We start from the raw sequence: 23176 nt of genomic DNA, 5'->3' as shown, positions 1-23176 counted from the left end.
AGGCAACCAAAAGAACTGTATGTAGTTGAGGGCAGCAGGTGCACTGCATAGCCAAAAGTATTTGACCTTCACACCTACATGAGTTTGTTGAACATTAAATTCCAAATTCATAGGTATTGTGATTATAACAGCCTCCAGTCTTCTGGGAAGGCTTTCAACAAGATTTTGGAGTGTGTGGAAATTTGTGCCAGTTGGGTTCGGAGAGCATTTGTCAGATCAAATGAGAAGATCTGGCTGACAATCGAGATTCCAATTCGTCCCAAAGATGTTCAGTGGGTTTAAGGTCAGGGCTCTGCAGGCCACAGGACGTCCTCAACACGAAATTCCTCAAACCCTGTCTTTATGGACCCTGCATTTTGCGCAGGGGCACAGTCCTGCTGAAAACGGAAAGGGCCTTCCCTAAATTATTGCCACAAAGTTGAATGTATTTAATAATTTAAAATGTCTTTGTGCATTGTGGCAATAATACCCTCCCCTAGAACTATGGGGCTGAGTCCAAACCCTGAAAAACAGCCTCAGAACTTTATACTTCCTACACCAAAATGTACTTTTAGCACTATGCATTCCATTAGGTAGTGTTTTCCTGTCATCCACCAAACCTAGATTCATCCGTTAAATTTCCAGAGAGTGAAACATGATTCATCGTTCCAGAGAACACACTGTTCCAGAGTCCAGTGGTGAAAAGCTTTAAATCGCTTCGGCTGACACTTGGCATTGCGCATAGTGATCTTAGGTTTTTGTGCAGCTGCTTGACCAAGCGAATCCATTTTTTGTGGAGCTCTCGGCAGACAGTTCTTGTGCTAGCAGAGGCAGTTTGGAGCTCTGTAGTAAGAGCTCTGTGGTTTTGCATACCATGTTCTTCAACATTCGGCAGCACTATTCTGTGAGTTTCTAGATGTGTGAAAATGTGGTGTTTTGATAGCACTTCAGATCTAGCAGGGGAGAAATTTTAAAAACTCACTTGTGGTAAATGTGGCTCTTCAGTATGACCCATTCTACTGCCAGGGTTTTTCTATGGTGATTGTATGGCTGTGTGCTTGATTTTATTCACCTGTTAGCAGTGGGTGTGGCTGAAACACATTAACTGAATTAAGAGGGATGCCTGTTGGCCATATTGTGCCATAAAACTCTGAATATAAACAGTTGGAACTGTCATGTTAAGAACTTCTGCAAAACATGAAGAAGGGCAGAAATTCTTGCAATTTGTGAAATTAAGATTTTTACATAGGCAGATTAGCACATTAGTGTTCTGTGCCTGCTTCAAAGCTGGTTCTGGATTTTCCAGTTTCTGGTAGTTATGCTACTAGGTGGCCAATCAGTTAGTCTAGCAGTTCAATAAAATTACCAGTGGTTACAATCCAGCATTGGAAATGGGATATAATTCCCTAAAATGAAGACTTAAATATTAAGAGACCCTTATTAGTCCCACAACGGGGAAATTTCACCTCCGCATTTAACCCATCCGTGAAGTGAAATACCACATACACTCTAGTGAGCACACACACACTAGGGGCAGTTAGCACAGTTGCCCGGAGCGGTGGGCAGCCCAATCCGCACCGCCCGGGGAGCAGTTGGGAGTTAGGTGTCTTGCTCAAGGACACCTCAGTCATATGCTGTCGGTTTGGGGATCGAACCAGCGACCTTCCCTTACCTCCAGCCCACAACTGCCCCCTCAATATATTAATAATGTGTTCCATCCACTTCTTTTATGCAAAGTTTGAAAGTGTGCATAAAATAAATATGGATGTATAAAGAAAATATAAATTTATAAATATATAAAGACAATAATGGATAAATATTGCAAAAAAGTTGTATGCTTGGGTAACAAAGTGGCAAAGTTGGTTTATTGGTAAGGTAGATGCACAAAAATGGTGAAAAATATTTTTGGATAATTGCTGATGTTGCGTGAACAAAAGTCACATGTTGGCACTATGCCCTCTGAGAACGGTTTTCCTCAGTGGTGTTTGTAGGGATTCAGTGCATGACGGCTAAGTGGGACTACAGCTTCAGCCCTCATTAAATGGTCTACTGCCTGCTCCCCTGGCGCCTTTAGACTGTCAGCGCTGCAGCCGCATACAGTGGACAGAGCTGTTAAAACTAGCTCTACTGAGAGCTAATAAAGCAGAAGCCTTCAAATCTGGACCTTGCATCCTGATTCCTGTCCTGGATTTTATAATCACTGCGAGACAATAGGTGCCTAGTCAGTTACATCAACAGTTCATTGTTTCTTGTGCATCATGGATACTTCAGGAGATTGCACATTAATTCAAATTTTCTTTGATCAACTTTTTTGAAATCAAAAAACTCCAAGCTATATAAAATATTTGAATGGTAGCCTCACTAGTGTCACTGTCAGAATTCACAAACCCCTGGTAATCCAGAAGTATTAAACTGAACCTTTATTAATTTATGCTGAAAATTCTCATTTTGCTGCCTAACCTTATACCAGTCTGGGAGTGGCACAGCGTTTACAGCAGAGCTGTCCCTCTTAGGGCAGTGGAAGTTGAGTGCCTTGCCCAGGGGCACAACAAGGAATCCCATGTGAATCCTGGGATTTGAACTCAGGACCTTCATCTTGCCTGCCACTGGGCTGTTAGTCACCTCCAGTGAATCTTACTCTTTCTATGAAGATCTCAGTGGTTATGGAATGGTAGTGTATAATTCAGTTTTTGTGTTTTTTTTTCGCAGATGATTCGGAGGATGAGTCTCTGGAGTTGGGTCTGGGGCTGGTGGGCAATCATGCATTTGCGCGCATGGAGGGTGATGTGGATAAGCAGCGGAAGCAGATTCTACAGGGCCATCTCTCTGAGGCAGCCCAGCAGAAACAACACCAGAGAAAGTAAGACTTTGCCTTCCCCCATACTACAGTGTCTAAAAAATTGTCTAGCATACCTTAGACTCCAAAAGGTATTTTTGTAAGGTGTGTTTATGTTCATGAAGATCTGATCAGCAGTCAAATTTGACAGCTGACTCCTTCTGAGAATTGCTGTTATTTATTTAATTTCCACTAAAGTGTATATTTATTATGTAGAGATTCAATTGTGTCATAAGCTTTCTCTGAGTCAGTCTGTTTTGATAACAAATTTGACTCTTTCTTGTCATTCAGCTATAATCGCTGGCTGTGCAGAGCTCGAGCAGAGGACCTCTCGGACATAGCAGCTTTGAAAGCTTTATATCAGACAGGTCAGCTTTTGTTCACTGTATTAATATGAGTAATTGTATGATGGCAATCCAGAAATGTGGAGTCAAGTCTGTGCTCTCATGCCTTCTCCATTTGTTCTCTCCAGCACACATGAGCTTCTTTGCTTCTTTACTTTCTTACTGTCTGCTGTGTCTCTGTGCACATGTGCACGCTCGATCTTCTCTCCCCATGTGTTTGCTCACTGGGCAGGAAACCTTAGTTCCAGCTCATTGAGCACAACATCAGGGGGTTCTGTAATCCGTTTCTCTCATTTCACAATTTCAAGATCAAAAATAGCCACCAAAGAAACGGTTGCTGTGGTGATGTTTTAGATCGTCGTCCCTTTGTTGCTTGGGTCAGGTTATGTCGTGGCTCTATGTGGTGAAGTGTGGTAGTTCAAAACCAACAGCACTGTGTCATGTTCAATACCCATTGCTTTCCAAAGCTTGTAAATTAGAGATTGAAGACCTGCCATCTATAGCTGTCTACAGGCAGTTATGTTCATTTTTACAGTCAGGTAATAAAGCCAGCTGTAATTAACTTGCACAGTGCTGATTGGTTTGACCTCAGTAAGTGACATTGTCACTTTTGGCCAGAAGGGGGCAGACTGCCTCTGGCCCTTCTGCCTGTAACTGTATTAATCATGTGAACACAGACTAGATGAAAGAAAACATCTGGCTGTGTTTATCCCAGAACATATAACCTGTTTTCCTTTTTATAGTACTGAACGAAAGTTCAGAAAACAAAAGTAACCGAAACTAATTATGGAATTTTTTTTATTAATTAAAATGGGCTGTGTAAGGAGATGATCTCAACTGAGTCGGCTCCAGAGTCAGTGTTTTGTTTTCAAATTTAATTCCAGTTACCCATGATGCTGTGTGTTTCTTGCCTGCAGGTGTTGATATGTGCGGCAGAACAGTAATGGTGGTTGTAGGCAGGAACATTCCAGTAACTCTTATTGACATGGAGAAGGTAAAAATAAAATCTGATATTGTTTAATTCAGTGATGTGTATTAAGTATATATAACAATTTTTCTGCTTCTCCCCTATGTTCATGCACTTCTGTGTTCATGTGAGGGTGTTTGTGTTTTTAGGCCTTGTTATATTTTATCCATGTGATGGATCACATCACAGTGAAGGAATACGTGATGGTGTATTTCCACACTCTCACTGGTGAACACAACCATCTTGACACAGATTTCCTCAAGAAGCTCTATGACATTGTGGATATAAAGTAAGTACTGTTTATGCTGCATTTTTATGCTACGTTACTACATGTACAGTTAAACTGTATTCAAGCTACAGTAGTTTTACCTGTGGAGGTGCTGTAAATTGAATGATTACCAAAAAAAATCTGTGGTTGAAAGCCGGTACGAATCTGCCAGGTCCGCAGTTTTTCCTGCTAAGTAATTCCATCTTAAATTACCTTCTATAATTCGAAGGACTCTGAGGTCCCTCAGTAATAGTAGTCTTGCTCAAATTGACATCACAGTAATGTAATAACAAAACCAGGAAAAGTTTAGCTCCTGACAGCTAAAAGTTCAAGGGTACTTAAATCCACAGCAGTTTCCATATGCAATGGTTGTGCACCATCATTTGGAACTGCCATTCATAACAATAGTCACCCCAAACTGAAAAGAGAAGTCTTCTCCCTTGTCTAGTGTCCCGTTCTTATTTTGTGTGTGTTTGTTTGTTTGTTTGTTTGTTTGTACATTTATTTATTATGTAGCTGTTCTGAAATTGTTCAGAAATGTGGCACATAAATGTAGGTAAAAGAAAAAAAAATGCAGTTTCAATTCAGGATATTTGACGTAATTTGGGGAAATTCCACAGATCCTTTATGCTTTAAATACACTGAACACGGAGCTCCTTACAGTAAGGTTGTTCGAATCATCACAGTAATGTAAGGCTAAATGGGTTTGACCCATTTTGATGTGACCCAGTTCCTTAACCATTAAATTCATGACAATACACCTTAAATACACAACTGCTCAGTCAACGTATGTTCCCTCCCACACAATGATTATGTACCGTAATTTTTGCCATTAATCTGTCACCCTACAGTGAAATCCATTTGTGTGGGGTTTTTTTTTTTTTTTTTTTGGAAAGTATGGCCTGTGTAGTCTCCTCCCTTGTCCAATGTCATATTTTCTTTTCTTTTGCTGTGCTGTTTTTTTGTTAAGCACTGTATTTAACATTTATCTGTCTTGTTACTGTTCAGAATTGTAATGCATGCCTCATAATGCTGAGGTAAACATCCGTGCAGTGATGTTTCAATCCGGGCTGTTTTGGAGTAATTTGGGGGAAGTTGCACTGATCCTTTATTCCATACGAATCAGCCAGCCAAATCATCCACAAATTATGTTGCTGGAGCCCCTCTGATAAAACTAATTCTGCTCAAATAGGGCTTTAACTTGCGAAAGTGACTACAAATTCCATACAATGACCAATGATTGGCCTTTTGAGAGATCCCTCACATGCAGCTGTGAGGCTGATGCATTCTCTTCTGGCATAAATAAGAGCATCTCTGACACGAAGATAAGCCCATCTGAGTTTCAAAATACGTGCAGCCTCACTTGGTGTGAATTTTTTATCAGGTGTTTTTTTTTTGGGGGGGGGGGGTTCATACATTGATTTCTAACCCAAAGTTTAGCCAAAAGATTACACATGTTGTGTTTGTGAGATGGGGAGGAACTGTATTTTTCCTTCCTAAGCCTGTTGTCTGTCGTCTGGGTTTACAGTGAGGAGTCTGACCTCGCTCACCCTCCTCTTGTATTTAGTTAGTTGAAGGGAGTTAAGCCAGTGCTTTTGTAAGTGACCCTGGGTTGTGCCAAGTTTTCCATCTCATACATATTCTGCTCTGTCCTGTCACCATGCTTTCTGAATTGTTTTAATGCAGCCAAGAGGATGTGTTTTATCCCCATAAGAGTGAAATGAAATGGCTGTTTGGGACAGTTTGGGGGAAATTGGAGGAAATTTTGTCCTTGAGATTCAAAGCACTGCTGGTGATTGTATTGGCCTTGACACACTATAAATCAGACATGTGACAATGCATTTTTTTTTTCCCCCTTTGCTAATATAGACCTGTACTACAGGCAGTATTTGCAAGTGTCAGTCTGCATGCACATGGATGCAGTACCATGTTTGTCAGAGTGGCAGCCTTCATGTGAAAATCCATGCTGGGTTCTTCCCTGGCTTAAAAAACAAACGTTGAGTTTCTGTTGAAACTGGTGAGTTAACGAACAGTTGTGGGAGGCGAACATGAAGTCAAGCATATGTTTTGCATTCAGTGGGCACACATTGCGCAAATGCCTCAAAAAAAATAATAAACCTGTCAGGCATAAAGCTTCACACTTACTGTAGACTGAGCAGGTTTATCAAGCATCGTTGCTTCATCCAGCTTTACTCATAAAGAGACTCATGGTTGCATGACATTCATCTACTTGCCTGTGTAGTGTCCTGTGTGTAAAATGTTCTCCTTCTTTTGTTGCCCTTTTTTTTTTATTTCTTGCTGTCATTTATTCTGTTCTTTTTCATTTTTCTTTTTTGCCTCTATTGACTCCCCTTCTTACTCCCCTGTCTCATTTTCTCTTCCCTAATTTCTCTGGTGTTTGGCCATTGTGGTTTGGTCTTGACTGAAAGCAACATGTGTGTTCAGTGTAGGAGTGGAACAGGTATGGAGGTCGGTCTCTCGCATGTGAGACTTTCACCCTGGCTCTGCTTTTATTTCTTCTTGTCTCTTCTCTGGGTCCAGTGGCCCTTTTTTCCTTCCAGCAATATCCAAAATACTGAAACACCCAAACCATTTGTGATTTTAAAATGATGTCTGTTGCTTTATGTGTTTGAGCTAGGAGTGTAGCAGTGCATCCCAATGCAGAAAATATTACGTTATTCCAGTAAGCCAATGAACCTTTTCATTCATTTAATAGTGGTCATGTGCCAGCTGTGCATTTCATTAGGTAGCAGTGTTTAAAGTGGAAACCTTCAGTTTATAATGGCCTTTGTTTAACTTACATCACCTCTTATGGAATTTGCAGTGCAATAACCTTGTAATGCATGTAATATAGTGAGTTATTTTTTATGTAGGGCAATTGTTGTGTTTTTGGTTTTTTTTTTCCTTCTTCTACTTCTTCTTCTTCAATGTCAGACCACACATTCCTTGTTCAATTACCCAGTTGAATGAAGGAGGGGATGCTAGGGATGCACCAATATGGGAATTTTTGGAAAACATTTTTATAATTTTTACATTTAATTACAGGAGGCTGGTGTTGCTAAAACATTCTGCTTATCTGTCAAATCTAAACATCTATCCAGTGCTGATTTATTTTATTTAATTTTAGAAGAAATGTATGCTGATACCCTATGATTCCAGTAACATTTATGTATCCCTAAGAAAACTAACTTGCATTTGGATATGTGTGCAAATAAGCACATCCATTCCATAATCCACATCAGCATGTGTAGTGTCATTCAATTTATTCAATTTTGTTTGATTCAGTTTTTCTTAATTCAAAATATAAAGAGAAGTAGGATCTCAAGCTCAGTATGGATAATTGAATTGAGTCTATCATTCCTATGTCTGATTTTTCTGGAGTCATTACTGATTACTTACTGATCAAGAACAGTTTTTAAGGGATGTTGTCTGCTGGAGTTTCCAAGCCCAGGTCCTGGAGGCCCCCTGTCCTGCCTGTGTTGGTTCTTCACTGTAATGAGTTGTTAATGACCTCATTAGTTGGGTAAGGTGTGTTGGGATCAGTAAAATGTGCAGAGGAGGGAGCTTCCAGGACCAGTGCTGGCAGTTACTGGTCTATACCATGAGTGCTGTGAAATATGAAGCCTGGTTAGGGGGAAGCTCTCTTCACAGCTCTTCAGCACTGTTCAGTTAAACATGTAGTCTAGTGCAGTGCTGTTGCTTCTTCTCCTTCTCCTTCTTCGGTCGCCACAGCAGATCATCTGCCTCCATCTTGCCCTATCTACTGCCTCCTCTACTTTCACACCAACCATCTCCATGTCCACCTTCACTACATCCATAAACCTTCTCTGAGGTCTACCTCTTCTCCTTCTACCCGGCAGCTCCAACTCCAACATTCTTTGACCAGTATATCCACTATTCCTCCTCAACACATATCCAAACCATCTCAACCTGGCCTCTCTGGCTTTATCTCCAAACTGCTCCACCTTCACTGTCCCTCTGATCTGCTCATTTCTAATCTTGTCCAGCCTTGTCACTCCCAACGAAAATCTCAGCATCTTCATCTCCGCCACCTCCAGCTCAGCCTCCTGTCTTTTAGACAGAGCCACAGTCTCCAAACCATACATCATAGCAGGACGCACTACTGTCTTGTAAACCTTCCCTTTCACTCTTGCTGCTATCCTTTTGTCACACATCAGCCCTGACACCCGTCTCCACCCACTCCATCCTGCCTGCACCCTCTTCTTCACCTCTTTTCTACACTGTCCATTGCTCTGGATGGTTGACCCAAGATATTTGAAGTCATCCACCTTTACGACCTCTACCCCTTGCATCTTCACCTTTCCACCTGCCTCCCACTCATTCGCACAAATGTATTCCATCTTGTCTCTACTGACCTTCATTCCTCTCCAGTGCAAACCTCCACCTCTCCAGATTCTCTTCCACCTGCTCTCTACCCTCACCACAGATTACAATGTCATCTGCAAACATCATGACCCATGGATCCTCCTGCCTGACCTCATCTGTCAACCTTTCCATGACCATTGCAAACAAGAAGGGGCTCAAAGCTGATCCCTGATGTAACCCTACCTTCACCTTGAATCCATTTGTCACTCCAGCTGCACACCTCACCACTGTCTCACTATCCTCATACATGTCCTGCACCACCCTAACATACTTTTCAGCTACACCTGACTTCCTCATACAGTACCACAGTTCCTCTCTTCCTCTTCCTCTCATACAGTACCACAGATCCACAAAGACACAATGTAGCTCCTTCTGACCTTCTCTGTACTTCTCTACCAACACTCTCAATGCAAAAATTGCATCTGTGGTACTCTTTCTGGGCATGAAACCAAACTGCTGCTCACTGATCTGGACCTCTCGCCTTAGCCTTGCTTCAACAACTCTTTCCCATACCTTCATGGTGTGGCTCATCAACTTTATACCTCTGTAGTTACTGCAGCTCTGCACATCACCCTTGTTCTTAAAAATGGGGACCAGTACACTGCTTCTCCACTCATCAGGCATCCTCTCTTCTCCACTCATCAGGATTTTGTTAAACAACCTGGTTAAAAAGTCCACTGCCTTCTCTCCTAAACATCTCCATACCTCCACATACCTCCTCTCTCTCTCGTTTTCCTCATTCATTAGTTCTTCAAAGTACTCCCTCCATCTACTCAACACTCTGTTCACTCACTAGTACATTTCCCTCTCTATCCTTTATCAGCCTAACCTGCTGTACATCTTTTACAGCTATATCTCTCTGTTTAGCCAAACGATACAAGTCCTTTACACCTTCTTTACTGTCCAGCCTCTCATACAGCTCATCATAGGCCTGAGCCTTTGCCACCATTCAGTTCGCTATGCGACTATGCCTCACAGTACTCCTGCCTACTTCCTTCATCTCTCTGGTTATCCCACTTTTTCTTAGCTGCCTTCTTCTTCTGAATACTCTCCTGGACTTCCTCATTCCACCACCAACTTTCCTTGTCTTCTTTCCTCTGACCAGACGAAACACCCAAAACATTTTTGCCAGTTTCTCTCACCACCTTAGGTGTATTTACCCAGTCCTCAGGTAGCTCCTCACTGCCCCCAAGGGCCTGTTGCAATTTTTCCCTGAACTGCCTGCAACCATCCTCCTCCTTCAGCTTCCACCATTTAATCTTTGGCTCTGTCTTCACTCTCTTCCTCTTCTTTGTTTCTGATCTCATTCTACAGCCAACCACCCTATGCTGCCTTGCTACACTTTCCCCTGGTACCACTTTACAATCTCCAATCTCCTTTAGGTGACATCTCCAGCTAAGGATATAATCCACCTGTGTGCACCTCCCTCCACTCTTCTATGTCACCCTGTGTTCTTCCATCTTCTGAAAATACGTGTTCACCACAGCCATTTCCATTCTCTTTGCAAAATCTACAACAATCTGACCTTCTGCATTTCTGTCTTTCACACCATACATACCCAGCACCTCTTCATCCCCTCTGTTCCCTTCACCAACATGTCCATTGAAGTCTGCACCAATCACTAATCTCTCCTCTCTAGGGACACCATCTACCACTTCATCCAACTTACTCCAAAATTCCTCTTTCGCCTCTAACTGACAACCAACCTGTGGTGCATATGAACTGACCACATTCAAAATCACACCATCAACCTCCAACTTCAGGCTCATGATCCTGTCTGACACTCTCTTTACATCCAGAACACTTTTCCCAAGCTGTTCCTTTAGGATTATCCCTACTCCATTTCTCTTCCTCTCTACACCATGATAGAACAGTTTGAATCCACCTCCAATGTTCTTGGCCTTGCTTCCTTTCCATCTGGTCTCCTAGACACACAGAATATCTACCTTACTTCTCTCCATCATGTCTGCAAGCTCTCTGCCTTAACCAGTCATTGTCCCTATGTTCAGAGTCCCTACTCTAACCTCCACACTCCTGCCTTTCCTTCTCTCTCGCTGCCTTCTAACCCGCCTTCCTCCTCTCCTCTTTGATGGTCTTCGACCTACAGTAGTCCAATTTCCACCAGCACCCTGCTGGTCAACAGCACCGGAGGTGGTCGTTGTTAACCCGGGCCTCGACCGATCCGGTATGGCAATCATATTTGTGCTCCGCATGATAGTTTTGGCATAAGTTTTACGCCGGATGCCCTTCCTGACACAACCCTCACCATTTATCCGGGCTTGGGACCAGCACCAGAAGCTGACTCTCATACATCAGATCAAGGAATGTTGTGTGTCTACTGTGGGAATAGGAGAAAGGGTGATAAATGTGTCCCTAACACATTCCTCTAGCTTTGGACCGCAGTGCTGGTAATTTGTATTTTCCTGAGTGCTTTGGACTACACTGCGCTTGGACTGAGGAGAGTGAGCACTCTGGAGACACTTGGACCTGACATTTGCATGTTCTGTAAAAATGCACATTGTTATACAGTGTTTATAGTTCTCGGTTTAGCCAGGTTGTCTTTTTTCTAACTATTAATTATTTGCCACTAGGGAATTTGATTTGTGTGCTCTGATATGTGATTGTGATATGTCATGAGTGATTTATTGATATGTTGATAGATTTAATAAATTACTTTCACTTTATTTTCTTTCATTTATAGGTTTAAGAAGAACCTGAGGGCATTTTATTTTGTCCATCCCACATTTCGCTCTAAGGTAAATGTCAGAGACCTCACATCTCTAATACAGCACATTCCTGTTGTTTTAGAAATGCCATGCCTGTAAAAGCTTTTCTGTCTATATTTGCAGTATTTGTGTTTTATTAACTGTCAGATTCAATGCCCTCGCTTTATGAGCAAATGTAGTGGTCATCTTCACATTTTTAGCATGTAAAGCCCTCTCTGTATGTCCGGTGTAATTTCACTTTAAAACATTTGCGAGACATTCTTTGCATCCACACTTAGATAGTTTGTCTGAGTATGTGTGCATCACCAGCTAGTTAGTGGAATTAGCCTACCTTATGTGCAATTAAGCAACAGATAACTCCCATTTTTAAAGCCATCCTTTCCTTTTCCACTCTGATACGTTCAGATCAGCTTAATGCTCACTGGTATGAAACTTGTTTAGGCATGAGTAATTATTGTGCTGAGAATTAGTTGCTCTTTTGCTCTCTAATTGGGCTGAACGATTAGACATTTTTATGACTAAATTAAAGTTTGAAAATGTTTAAAATGATTATCATAAGATCTTCAGCTTTAATTGAAATTTGTCTAAAGTTTTACGTGGGGATATTTAGCCTGCTTACACAAAACATCTAGGTCAGAAGAAATTGCAATCAGATATTCTTCACAGGTCATACAGCCCTGATCTCTAACCTTGGTTTTGAGGAAAGGGTGTGCTGCTTGTATCTTTTTTTTGTTTTTTTGTTTTTTTTCTTTATGGTCATGCTGAGTCAAGCTAAATGTAATGGAAGCTAAAAAACATGATGGTCATTTGTCAGTTAGTTGTTGCTTATTGGCTTAATTTGAATAAAAGCTGCAATGAATTAGGAGAGTCATCGGTTTTGTTTTTTAGTGGGCAGAATAAAAGTAACTTTTCACCAAGAAAACTGCATAGTCATGACTAGACATTTGCCTCTATGCTCAACTGTGTCAGGTGTCCGCATGGTTCTTCACCACGTTCAGTGTATCTGGAATAAAGGAAAAGGTTCATCACATAGAAAACCTCCAGCAGCTCTTCGCCTGCATCCTGCCTGAACAGATTGACATCCCTCCATTTGTGTTGGAGTATGATGCGAGGGTGAGTCCCATACAGTCCTCACTTCACTCATGCTCATTATCTTAACTACGCAAGTTCTGTATCCTAGTTTCATAGTTACTAAACGAATAGTTCATAGTTTATAGTGAACAGAGTCCATCTTGAAGCTAACAATGGTCAGATGTAATGTTCTAAAAGAGAGTGATGAAATTTGATGTCTTTTTAAGTACCTTAATTGTCATTATGCTTACACAGTACATTGAAACTCTTCTTAGTCAGCCATGATACAGTGCCCTTAGAGCAGAGAGAATTAAGTGCATTGCTTAAGGCCCCACAGTGGTATATGTATAAGAAAGTATTGATGGTATTTTACTTAAATATACTGCTGTAAAAAATAAATAAATAAATAAAAACCTCCCAACATTCTCTCGTTAATTTGCCTCCAGAACTCTTCCATCTCCCAGCATTTAGATTAGGGTTGGATATGCTGACGGCAGTAAATGAGAGAAGAGGCACTATGTGTGCAGTGTGTCGGTAGATCCTTTCATAAAGCAGTTTTCACATGGTTCACACTCGTATTCTGTTTTAACTTTTTTTTTTTTGTGTAACGTATATTCAGCATTAATAGAAATGTTAGTGTCTTTTGAAGGCAACACTTAGGATAAATTATTTAAGGTAATTTTCTGCAAATTCCTGAGAAATTTATATTTGAGGTCAATTTCCTTCAGATTCTCTTAATGGGTTTTTCTCAAGAGCTTAACAGTTTCTGTCCAATTTGCTATTTTTGGTAGTGCTACTAAGAAAAGTACTCTTTGTTGTGATACTAAATGAGGGGATTCATGTTATTAGAAAGGGAATTTTAGAGGGTTTTGTTCCTTAGAGATTGGTCACTTACTGAAGTAACTACGTGGGAAACGACTACCACGTTTTGCTCAGTAGTTTTTTTCCTATGTTCATGGTATGTGCAGGGCTAGGCTTGGGTCAGGATGTGCTATTACTGCATGATGCATACTGCATCATTTCAGTTTTTTTCTTTCTTTCTTTCTTTCAGTCTGTGGCTTAGATATTTTGCAATTTCTAAGCCATAGATGTAATCAAAAATATATAGTAATGCTAGCAGTAATTAGGCATGAATGCATAAATTGATTCCTGCTGAGGAGCATAATGCACTGCATGCTAAGCTCTTGCTGTTTCTGTAGTTAAGCTCTACTATCAAGTTCCCATTTGGCATATGGAAACATGCACAAGATATATTATTAATATCTTGCCTGTTAACATGTTTTAGTGGATTGACTACATTTGACAATAAGGAGAAAATTGTGGTTTTTAGCCTAACCGTTGATTTACTGTAAAATGGAAACGGTTTTGCAGACTCATTTGTTGCTTTAAGGATGTTTACAGTCTTCTAGTGATCTATTTCCTGCAGTAATCGTTGTGGTCCAGGTTACTGCAACATATCAAAGTGCTGTTACCCAAACTCAAACTGAATCAGTCCAAATTGAACACTGGTGAACTTCACTTCCAACCAGAGAAGTGAAATAGTAATCAGATTGTGGTTATGACACAACCCTAAATACCATAATGCTTAGACTGTTGCTAAACGTTTGAAATGGTTTTAGTGCAATTAAACAATTGTAGGTGTGTTTGAGGAATAAGGTGTTGAAACAGTGTGATTACCACATGCAGCTTTTTCTGAGGAAACTATATTGTACTTGGCCTCATGTGGGGGAGGCAGAATTTTCCTGTAGACTGTCGTTTTTCTCTCTGTAGCTCTAATCAAATATGCATAATAAACCTTTCCAAGAAGTGAGAGTTGGCAGTGCAGGGATTATATATTTACTTTATTACTCATATCCTCTACTGTAACACAAATGGATATGTTCTGTGGCATAGCTTGCCGTTGCTTTTGGCTGAAAGGTCTGGATTTGGTAGATTGGGTCTTGGAGGCAGGGTATGTTCCTCTTTTTTCTTTTTCTTTTTCTTTTTCTTTTGTCTGCCCTGGGCTCGAGGCTGAACCCGGGAGTGAGTGCAGTTGCAGTTGCTGATCCCCATTAGTCTGGCTGAGAGACTAGCAGACAGCAAGAGGGGGAAAAAAGATATAAAACACAACAGCAGGGCAGCTGTGAAGAACTGATCATGCTTCTCATGGGTGTAATGGATAGCCCTGCTGCTGGAGCCAGCTGCCTGTCCAACCATGTTTGTGTGTATATTGTGTAAGAGACCAGACATAGAGGCTTAATCAGAACACAGTGTGTGTGTGTGTGTGTGTGTGTGTGTGTGTGTGTTGGTTTGCTTATGCATGTGTTAGAGAAGGGCTGCAATAGCTAATCACCAACAACAAAATATATATATATATATATATATATAATGCAAAAGTTTGGGTGCCCTGGTCAAGTGACATCCTCCACACAGAACACACTCCTGCACATTTTAATGCACATTTGCTGTTTGTTTGCTGGGTTTAACATATTTTGGTGGTAAAAAGAATGTCTCATTTCCCCACTGTGTATTTTTTATTTATTTATTTATTTATTGCTAAAATTGAAAAAAGTAGCATTACTGAGATAGGAGAAAAAAACATTCTGTGAAATATGTTGTGCATGCGCTGCTACAGTCACAGTGTAAAGCCTGAAATAGTCATAGGAGTTTTTCAGCCATGTCATACATCTTTACATACAGCATTAACATCACACACAAGTTCAAAAAGCAATGATCTGGTTTAGTGTTTGTCTGAAATGCAAAATCATCTTTATCTTGATGAAGATATGATGAAAATAGTAGGTAGTTCACATACATTCATAGAAGGTGTGTGTTTTTTATTTATTTATTTTTGGACTGGATTCTCTTTTAGCTTGCACGCAATCATCAGACTCCTCTGCTCAGAGAAGATAGATATACAGACCCATTCCAAAAAATTAGAATATCATGGGAAAAGTTGATTAATTTCCATAATTCCATTCAAAAAGTTAAACTTTTATAGATTCAGGGCCCACAATTTAAACGATTTCAAGTATTTATTTGTTTATTTTTCCATAGTTTGGGCTTGAAACCCATGAAAACAGGAATTCAAAAAATTAGAATACTGCGGAGAAATCAGCCAAAATTTTACAGGGCATGAATGTTTTAAACTGAGTGTGACACACTAATCATCTACTAAACTCAAAGCACCTGCACATGTTTCCCCAGGTGTCATTAAATTGCTTAAGTTTGATTCAAATGTCTCAGTTCGGTTCAATATGGGGAAGACTTTAGACATAGCTGGTCAGAAGACCATCATTGATACCCTCCATAGGATGGGTAAGCCACAAAAGTTCATAGCTAAAGAGGCTGGCTGTTCAGAGCGCTGTATCCAAGCATATCAATGGAAAGTCTAGTGGAAGGACAAAATGTGGCAGGTGAAGATGCACCAGCAAAAGAGATGACCGTGGGTTTCAGCAGACTATCAAAAAGAGAAGATTCAAGAATCTGGCAGAGATCCAGAAAGAGTGTAATGAGGCAGGAGTCACAGCTTCAAAAACCACCACATTCAGACGAATCCGGCAGCTACAACTGTCGGGTTCCTCGGGTCAAGCCACTTCTGAACCTGAGCCAACGTAGGAAGCGTCTCAACTGGGCCAAGGAGAAGAAGGGCTGGACCGTTGGACAGTGGTCCAAGGTCCTCTTTTCCGATGAAAAAAAAAATGTGCCTTTCATTCGGGAATCAAAGTCCAAGGGTTTGGAGGAAGACGGGTGAGGAACAGAACCCAAACTGCTTGAGATCCAGTGTGAAATATCCACAGTCAGTCATGATTTGGGGTGCAATGTCTGGTGCAGGTGTTGGTAAACTCTGCTTTCTTAAATCCAAGGTCACCGCAACAGTCCAGAATGTTTTAGAGGACTTCATGATTTCTTCTGTTGAGAATCTGTAAGGAGATGCAGATTTCATCTTCCAGCAGGACCTGGCTCCTGCCCATGCCGCCAGAAGCACCAAAGCCTGGTTTGGTGCCCATGCCATCACAGTGCTTGACTGGCCAGCCAACTCGCCGGACATAAACCCCATTGAGAATGGGGTATTCTCAAGAGGAAAATAAGGGCCACCAGACCCAACAACAAAGAAGAGCTGACAGCAAGCATCAAGGAAATCTGGGCTTCCATAACTCCCAGGCAATGCCACATGCTGATTGCCTCAATGCCACGTCGCATCGAGGCAGTGATTTAAAGCAAAGGGATTCAAGCCAAGTATTAAAGATTGCCATATCATTTTGAAAGTACCATATTTTGATTGATTTTCTTTTTTTTCCTGCAAAAACTGAGTAGTAGTTTGGGCTGATTTCTCCACAGTATTCTATTTTTTTGAATTCCTGTTTTCGTGGGATTTATGAGCTGAAATTATGTAAAAATAAACAAATAAATACTTGAAATCATTTAAATTGTGGGCCCTGAATCTATAATCTATGAAAGTTTAAGTTTTGAATGGAATTATGGAAATTAATCAACTTTTCCATGATATTCTAATTTTTTGGAATAGGTCTATTAGACATATTGCATGCAGTTATTCATTTCCACCAGAGAGGTGTCCAGATCCCCAAGTTTTACTCAGAAAGCAACATGTCTTTTGACTGATGAGAGACAGAGACTTACAAATTAACAGAGGGCAAGCTCCGTATTAATACCATTCATTTCAGTAGAAATGTTGGATGAGCAGGTGTCTACACACTTTGCGTCATACTGTATGTAAAACATGTTTGTTGTCATGAATTCATAGAAACTACCAGATGTTTTGAGCAAAAGCTGTGAACAAGGCTGAAGTCAGAATGCAGAATATACTTCTTACTTGTGCAAATAAACCAGTTGTGGCAGTACTGCTATGCAAGCCTGAGGTAATTTTCTCTGTATATTGGTTTCTTGGGGTGATGCTACTATAAAAGTGTGCAGCTCTTAATTAGTAATTCCAGCACTGACACCATATCATTTTATTTCAGTGGCTTGGGAGTTGTCATTATTTCATCTGCAAATGCCTTTTAATCAATTTGAATGTCTGGTTTGTCCTTCCTTTGCGAGAGCATCTTTAAAAATTGTGTATACGGGGGCTCCTCAGAGTGTGGCTTCTTGTGGGGACATGCGATCTGGCCAGGAAGTTACGCTATCCCCGTCCACTCACTCAATGAGAGAACTACATATAACTTGTTGCATTCTTACTGCCTTTTAAAATGGTGTTTTGTTAAGAATTGTAGCTACGTCTTTTTAGTATCATTTATTTATTTAGTTATGTCTTTTTTATCTTCATTTATTTAGTTATGTCTTTTTAGTTTCATTTATTTATTTACATAGTGTGTGTGTGTGTGTGTGTGTGTGTGTGTGTGTGTGTGTGTGTGTGTGTGTGTGTGTGTGTGTGTGTTTGAGTGTTGATTGAAACCTGCTTCTGTATTTGCATATAGTTTTGAGTTTTTTTGGCTCTTGGCCAACCGCAAATGCCGCACTGCATTACCCCAAGGCAAAACGTTGGGCACCCTTGCTGTAGTAGATCTGGCTGAGGAGATGTATGTGAGTCTGTCTTATCTACATTGGTATCTTGGCCTACACTCCTTCATCTTGTCTCTCAGGCTGCACTTCTCAATTACCTTGCTAAAGCATTTCCTGTGGGTTTTGATTGCTTAGTTATGATAAGAAAGGAAATAGCAGCTTGTCTAAGTATTTAATGGTAACTGCACTTGGCTTTCTCTCGTTTGCTAGCACTATGAATAGATTGTACTGCCATAGAATGTACAGCTACAATCACCCCAAATTACCTAGTCAGCCCTTCACAAAGCATTGAATTGCGCTCAAAAGGTTTTTGTAGGCGACAATTTACGCTTTTTTTTTATTATTATTTTTTTTTCCCTCTTAGCAGAATGATGAATGTTTTAAAGGAGTGCTCCAACTCAATTATTTGGTCATGCACAGAGCAGAATAATCTGCTTTTGTTTCAGTTTGACCTGCAGGCTTAGGACCCTGCTGCTGGACCCTATTCAACTCTGTGGTTATAGCTGTGGTAAATCACATCAGTCAGGGCAGCAGAGCAGGCCTGAGGTAGCTGCTCACATAGCACGTAATCCACTAAACCATTAGAAACCGCTCGCCATGGTTTTTGCTGTGTAGGAGATCTTTATGAAGACAATTATAAGCAGTAGTGACTTTGTATCTTGTGCAGCGCTGAACATGCATTAACAGCAGGATTGTAGTGCAGTACCTGTAGAACCAGTTTGCCTCTATTCTGTTGCTTACTAGCTAATACTAATGAATTCTCTGCTAATGACTATCAAATTTAAAGATAAATACAAATTCATATAAAACATTTTCAATATACTAATTACGCACCACTACTTCATAATACTTTTAAACTACCTTTTGTCTTATTTGTTTTAGCATAATAAATGCTGTCACTGTCATATCAAAAACTTGTGGCTTTCTCCAGTTGCCCTTTACATTGCATAAACGGTTTATAAATAATGGTTCAAAATTACTTAAAACCTCATGGTGATGCACGTTATGGGAGATGGGGAAAAAAAAACCAAAACATTTAAAATTTTAAAATGGCAATTTCAGTAGCCAAGTTTACATGCAGCCTGATAATCCGACTAACAACTCAATCGGAATAGAATACATCCATGTATACATGTCAGAATAGTCTGATTAAGGCCATTTGGAATGCAATTTCTATCCGATTGAAGGAGGTGTTAATCTTGTAAATAATACGATAAGTAGATTATTATAATCATGTTCAGGGCTGTATCCCATTACATTACCGATCGGAAAGTACGTTCTGCGCGTGTGCATTTGTGTCATAGCAAAAGTTTAACATTCAGCATGCCAGGAACCAGAAACTGATGCGTACAGGAGACAGAGTTTATTATTGGAATGTTCAAAGCCAGCTTCTCATCCCTTCTTTAATAAGTACATGTCTAGAACGTTTTCTGAGTCTGACATTATTTTAAAGCAATCGAAAACACAAGCACTGCTTACTCCTCGCGCTGACTGGACTCTCATGATGCTCGTTGTCATGGTGACATCTATGCTAAGTGGTTCTCTGCATGTGCTCATAATTTTAGTTGTAGTGTGAATGTAAATGGAGATTTTCATCGGATTATTGAATAGAGTACATATAAACACCTCAGTCTTAATCCACAATTGGAATAGATTCAATTGGATTGGCAATAATCATTGCACGTAAACGCAGCCACTGTTGCAAGGTTTTCTGATGAGTGACTGTGTTTACATGCACTTAATAATCTGATAACTACAGAAAATCAGATTTTGTCTGTAACTGTCAATGCATTTATATGCACTTGAGTAAACAGATAATGTAAAGAAATATTTATTCATTTCGTGAAACGTAGTTGGGTTCAGTGTTGCTCCAAAAGTAATGTGCTGCTATCTTCCAGTACCGCCGTCTGTTTCTCACATGCGCGGACTAAGAAATCTGAAAGAAATCAAAGTAAGAGTTTACATGCACTCCGATTAGAAACCCGATTATTGAGCTGAAATCCAGCTCACTTTATTGGATTTCTTAATTGGATTTCTAGATTGGACTATGCTGTTTACTTGACCTTTTGAATAATTAGATAACTGCAGAAATCCAATTATGATTTTGTTAATGAGTGCATGTAAACTCACTCAGTGGCAATACATTCTTATAAAAAAGATGTAATGGATGTCTAACTTACTAGACCTTATCAACTTTAATCATTTCTAGTCCTTTGTTGTTTTAGATGAACGGCCCATACTACACTTCCCATTCTTCAGGCCTATGAAGTTAACTCTGATGCAGGTGGTCCTGACTGGGTCGACTTGCACCCGATGCTTGGGAAAGCTCACCGCTGGACCTGATTTGGAGCCAAATGGATTCAGTATGTGCATGTGAGCAGCTCCAGTAATGAGAGTGAAACTGCTGCATGTGCTGGTTCTGAGACAGACACCAAAAACGATCCTCCTCCTCCAGTCACGAGCCGTGCAGTCAGCCTCCCGATGGTTTACTTGTGCTGCTGACGCTTAAATTGGTAACATTTCACTGAAGGATACATCACTGGCTAGACTTATACACCAAGGTTTGTGTGTGATTAACAAAATGAGTGTTTTTAAAAAAAAAAAAAAAAGTGTACATTTTGTGATTATGCTGGACACCAATCATTTTGCTCATCTTAATTGTCTCTGTCCATCCACTAGTGTCCCAGTCTTGCACTACAGCTCTGTCTGTTCTGTGAAGTCTATACTGTCTTTTCTTTTTATTTTATTTCACACTTCCACCGGCCTCTGCTCGATCACTTTAAGATGCCTACATAAGCCGGTTTATTGTGATGAAGACAGTCTCATAAACATGGCCTGCCTTTCCAATTTGTAAGTGTGTGTACAAAATGCTGTGATTGGCCTTAATTTTCCTTATAGTCACAAAAAAATTTTTAGAAAAAATTACTTGATGAAGAATCGTTGTCATTAAATTTAATATATATGTAAGTTAATATTTTTATACTCTACACAGTGAATACTGAATGGTCTGTGTCACAAAGTAGTGTAGTCAGAATGGGAATATAATCTTCATATCTCTTCCCTCTTCACACTTTTTAATCAGCTTTTTAATTAATTGCACAGTGAGATTTCATTGCTGGCCTTTTTTCTGTATTTTTCTGTGAAGCATCTTTGGTCATCTTTTTGTACATATTCTTTGCAGATCTTGTAGGCTTTTTGTAGCCTATAATGACACACGTCATGTTTGATTTTGATTTATTTCAAATACCTTCCACTGTCTTAAAGGTAAGATTTGTGTCTTTATTTTGATTCTGCTGGACTTTAACTCCTATTACTGTAGGTATGAAGGTAATGGTAATCTGATACCAGATTTACACACATGGCCAAAGGTACTTCATGTATTGAGAGTTTATGCATATGTTAAGAGTGATTTATTGTACAGAGTTTACTAAACATGCAGTGTAGTTCCAAGATGCGCTGTTATTATAGTACGGCATTAAATAAAGGTGCCATCACTTTGAGCCGCATTCCATGCCATTTTAAAGGAGAGAACTGCACCTGTACGTTGTGGGCAAGAATGCTTTGTTTAAATACTGTGAATAAAAATCATGATATTGGAAGTCATCATTAATCTTTACATGTAACGTCTTTGCTCTTTCTAAGACCGTGGAAAGCCACAGTAGATGATTGCAGTATGCTGTTGATAGCCGATGTCTAGTGCCATGACCTCAGAGATCTTTAATTCCGCTAAAAAAAGCCATTTGAAGAGCTTCAGTGTGCCTCTGCATTGATGTTGTTTAATAAAGCTGATGAAAAGCGCTGTCAGATCTGGCCAAAATCTCCCAGACATTTCTGATTTAGTTGAGACCTGGTGACTGTCAAGGCAACAGCATATAATTTACATCATTTTCATGCTCATTATACCAGTCAGTGACCCCTCATGGCCTGTGAATGAGGGCATTGGTCTGCTATAACAAACCACTTCCATCAGGATACAAATGTTTCATCATAGGATAAAAGGAATCGGAACAACTGTACTGATTTGTAATGACCCTTCCCTCTAAGGGAAGTGGACCTGAATTATATAAGGTAAATGCCCCCCACAGTATAACAGCCATCAGGACTGTATCAGTCAAGCTTTCAAGCCTCTTGGTGTATGCCACACATGCGCTCTCCCGCTAGTCAAGATTAGGGTGAAGAATGACCCAGCTGACCATATCACTTTCTCTGTTGACCTGTTTTACACTACTGAACTCAAACGTATTTGTCTTTGTAATGTAAATGTTTATCTCCTGCTTTGTTCCGCATTCTCAGCCACCTGAGGCATAGTTGTTCTGTTTTTGTTTTTTTTGTTTGTTTGTTTGTTTGTTTTTAATCATTGCACTAATGCAAAAGCATTAGTTATCTTTAACATAGATGTATTACTTTTTGGCTTAAATCAAAATAAATATTGTATTTTTGAATTGTGATTTGAAGATGTACATCAGGTTTTGAATGTTAATTTATTAAAGTGCAAAAAAAAGTAAATTATATGAGTAATTTAAGGGTCCCTCATTTCTTTGTATGTGAACTTTTCAGTGTCATTTGTTGCACTTTTCTCAGAATTGTAATCATACACCCCAGAGAAGTGTATTAGGCCTGCAATTAAGGTCATTTTTGGGTCATGATCATCTGACACCCTTCCTGATAAATGACTTTGCTATCAGAGAACGTGTTGAGGAGAACTGATCATGTCACTTGATCATGTCTTCTGGGTTAGTCAGATGTTAGAAGATGCTCCTGCACAAGTCCAAAATGATTGGGTTCATTTGAAGCTTTTGTGCAAAATTGTAATGATTATTAACATTTTTGTCATTTTGCCCTTTTCACCTTCATTCAATAAGGACTTGCTCGGGCAGCCTCTCACGTTGTTGTTTTTTTTTTTTTTTTTTTTTTTTTTTGTAATTTTTTTATACAATGCGAGTGTTAAGTAGTGTCTGGGCTCCCAGCTCTGGTTCTATCTAGTTGCTGTCAAGCTTCTTTATTAAAGTGTCTTAAAACATTGCAGACGGTGAAGACCGGGTCTTTTATTGTGAAGTGTTGAGCAGTCAAGAACCAGAAGTGACCATAGTTGCCAGC

At 40.0% G+C, this 23176-nt stretch overlaps 1 protein-coding gene across 2 annotated transcripts in view; it reads left to right on the top strand.

Moving 5' to 3' along the window:
* Positions 1–22527, top strand: part of gdap2 (ganglioside induced differentiation associated protein 2) — a 31141-nt gene extending 8614 nt beyond the window's left edge. For both annotated transcript variants that reach the window (XM_017704585.2, XM_037539654.1), the window contains exons 8-14: positions 2689–2839; positions 3107–3183; positions 4077–4153; positions 4276–4415; positions 11482–11536; positions 12476–12619; positions 20305–22527. In XM_017704585.2, the coding sequence (XP_017560074.1) occupies positions 2689–2839; positions 3107–3183; positions 4077–4153; positions 4276–4415; positions 11482–11536; positions 12476–12619; positions 20305–20346 (686 nt within the window). In that variant the 3' untranslated portion in view covers positions 20347–22527. The remainder of the gene's footprint in view (positions 1–2688; positions 2840–3106; positions 3184–4076; positions 4154–4275; positions 4416–11481; positions 11537–12475; positions 12620–20304) is intronic.
* Positions 22528–23176: the final 649 nt, after the last annotated feature.

Source organism: Pygocentrus nattereri, chromosome 6 (genome assembly GCF_015220715.1).
Source record: "Pygocentrus nattereri isolate fPygNat1 chromosome 6, fPygNat1.pri, whole genome shotgun sequence".
Taxonomy (NCBI): domain Eukaryota; kingdom Metazoa; phylum Chordata; class Actinopteri; order Characiformes; family Serrasalmidae; genus Pygocentrus; species Pygocentrus nattereri.
The sequence above is the reverse complement of the archived record's forward strand: the minus strand, read 5'-3'. Positions and strand labels throughout refer to the sequence as shown.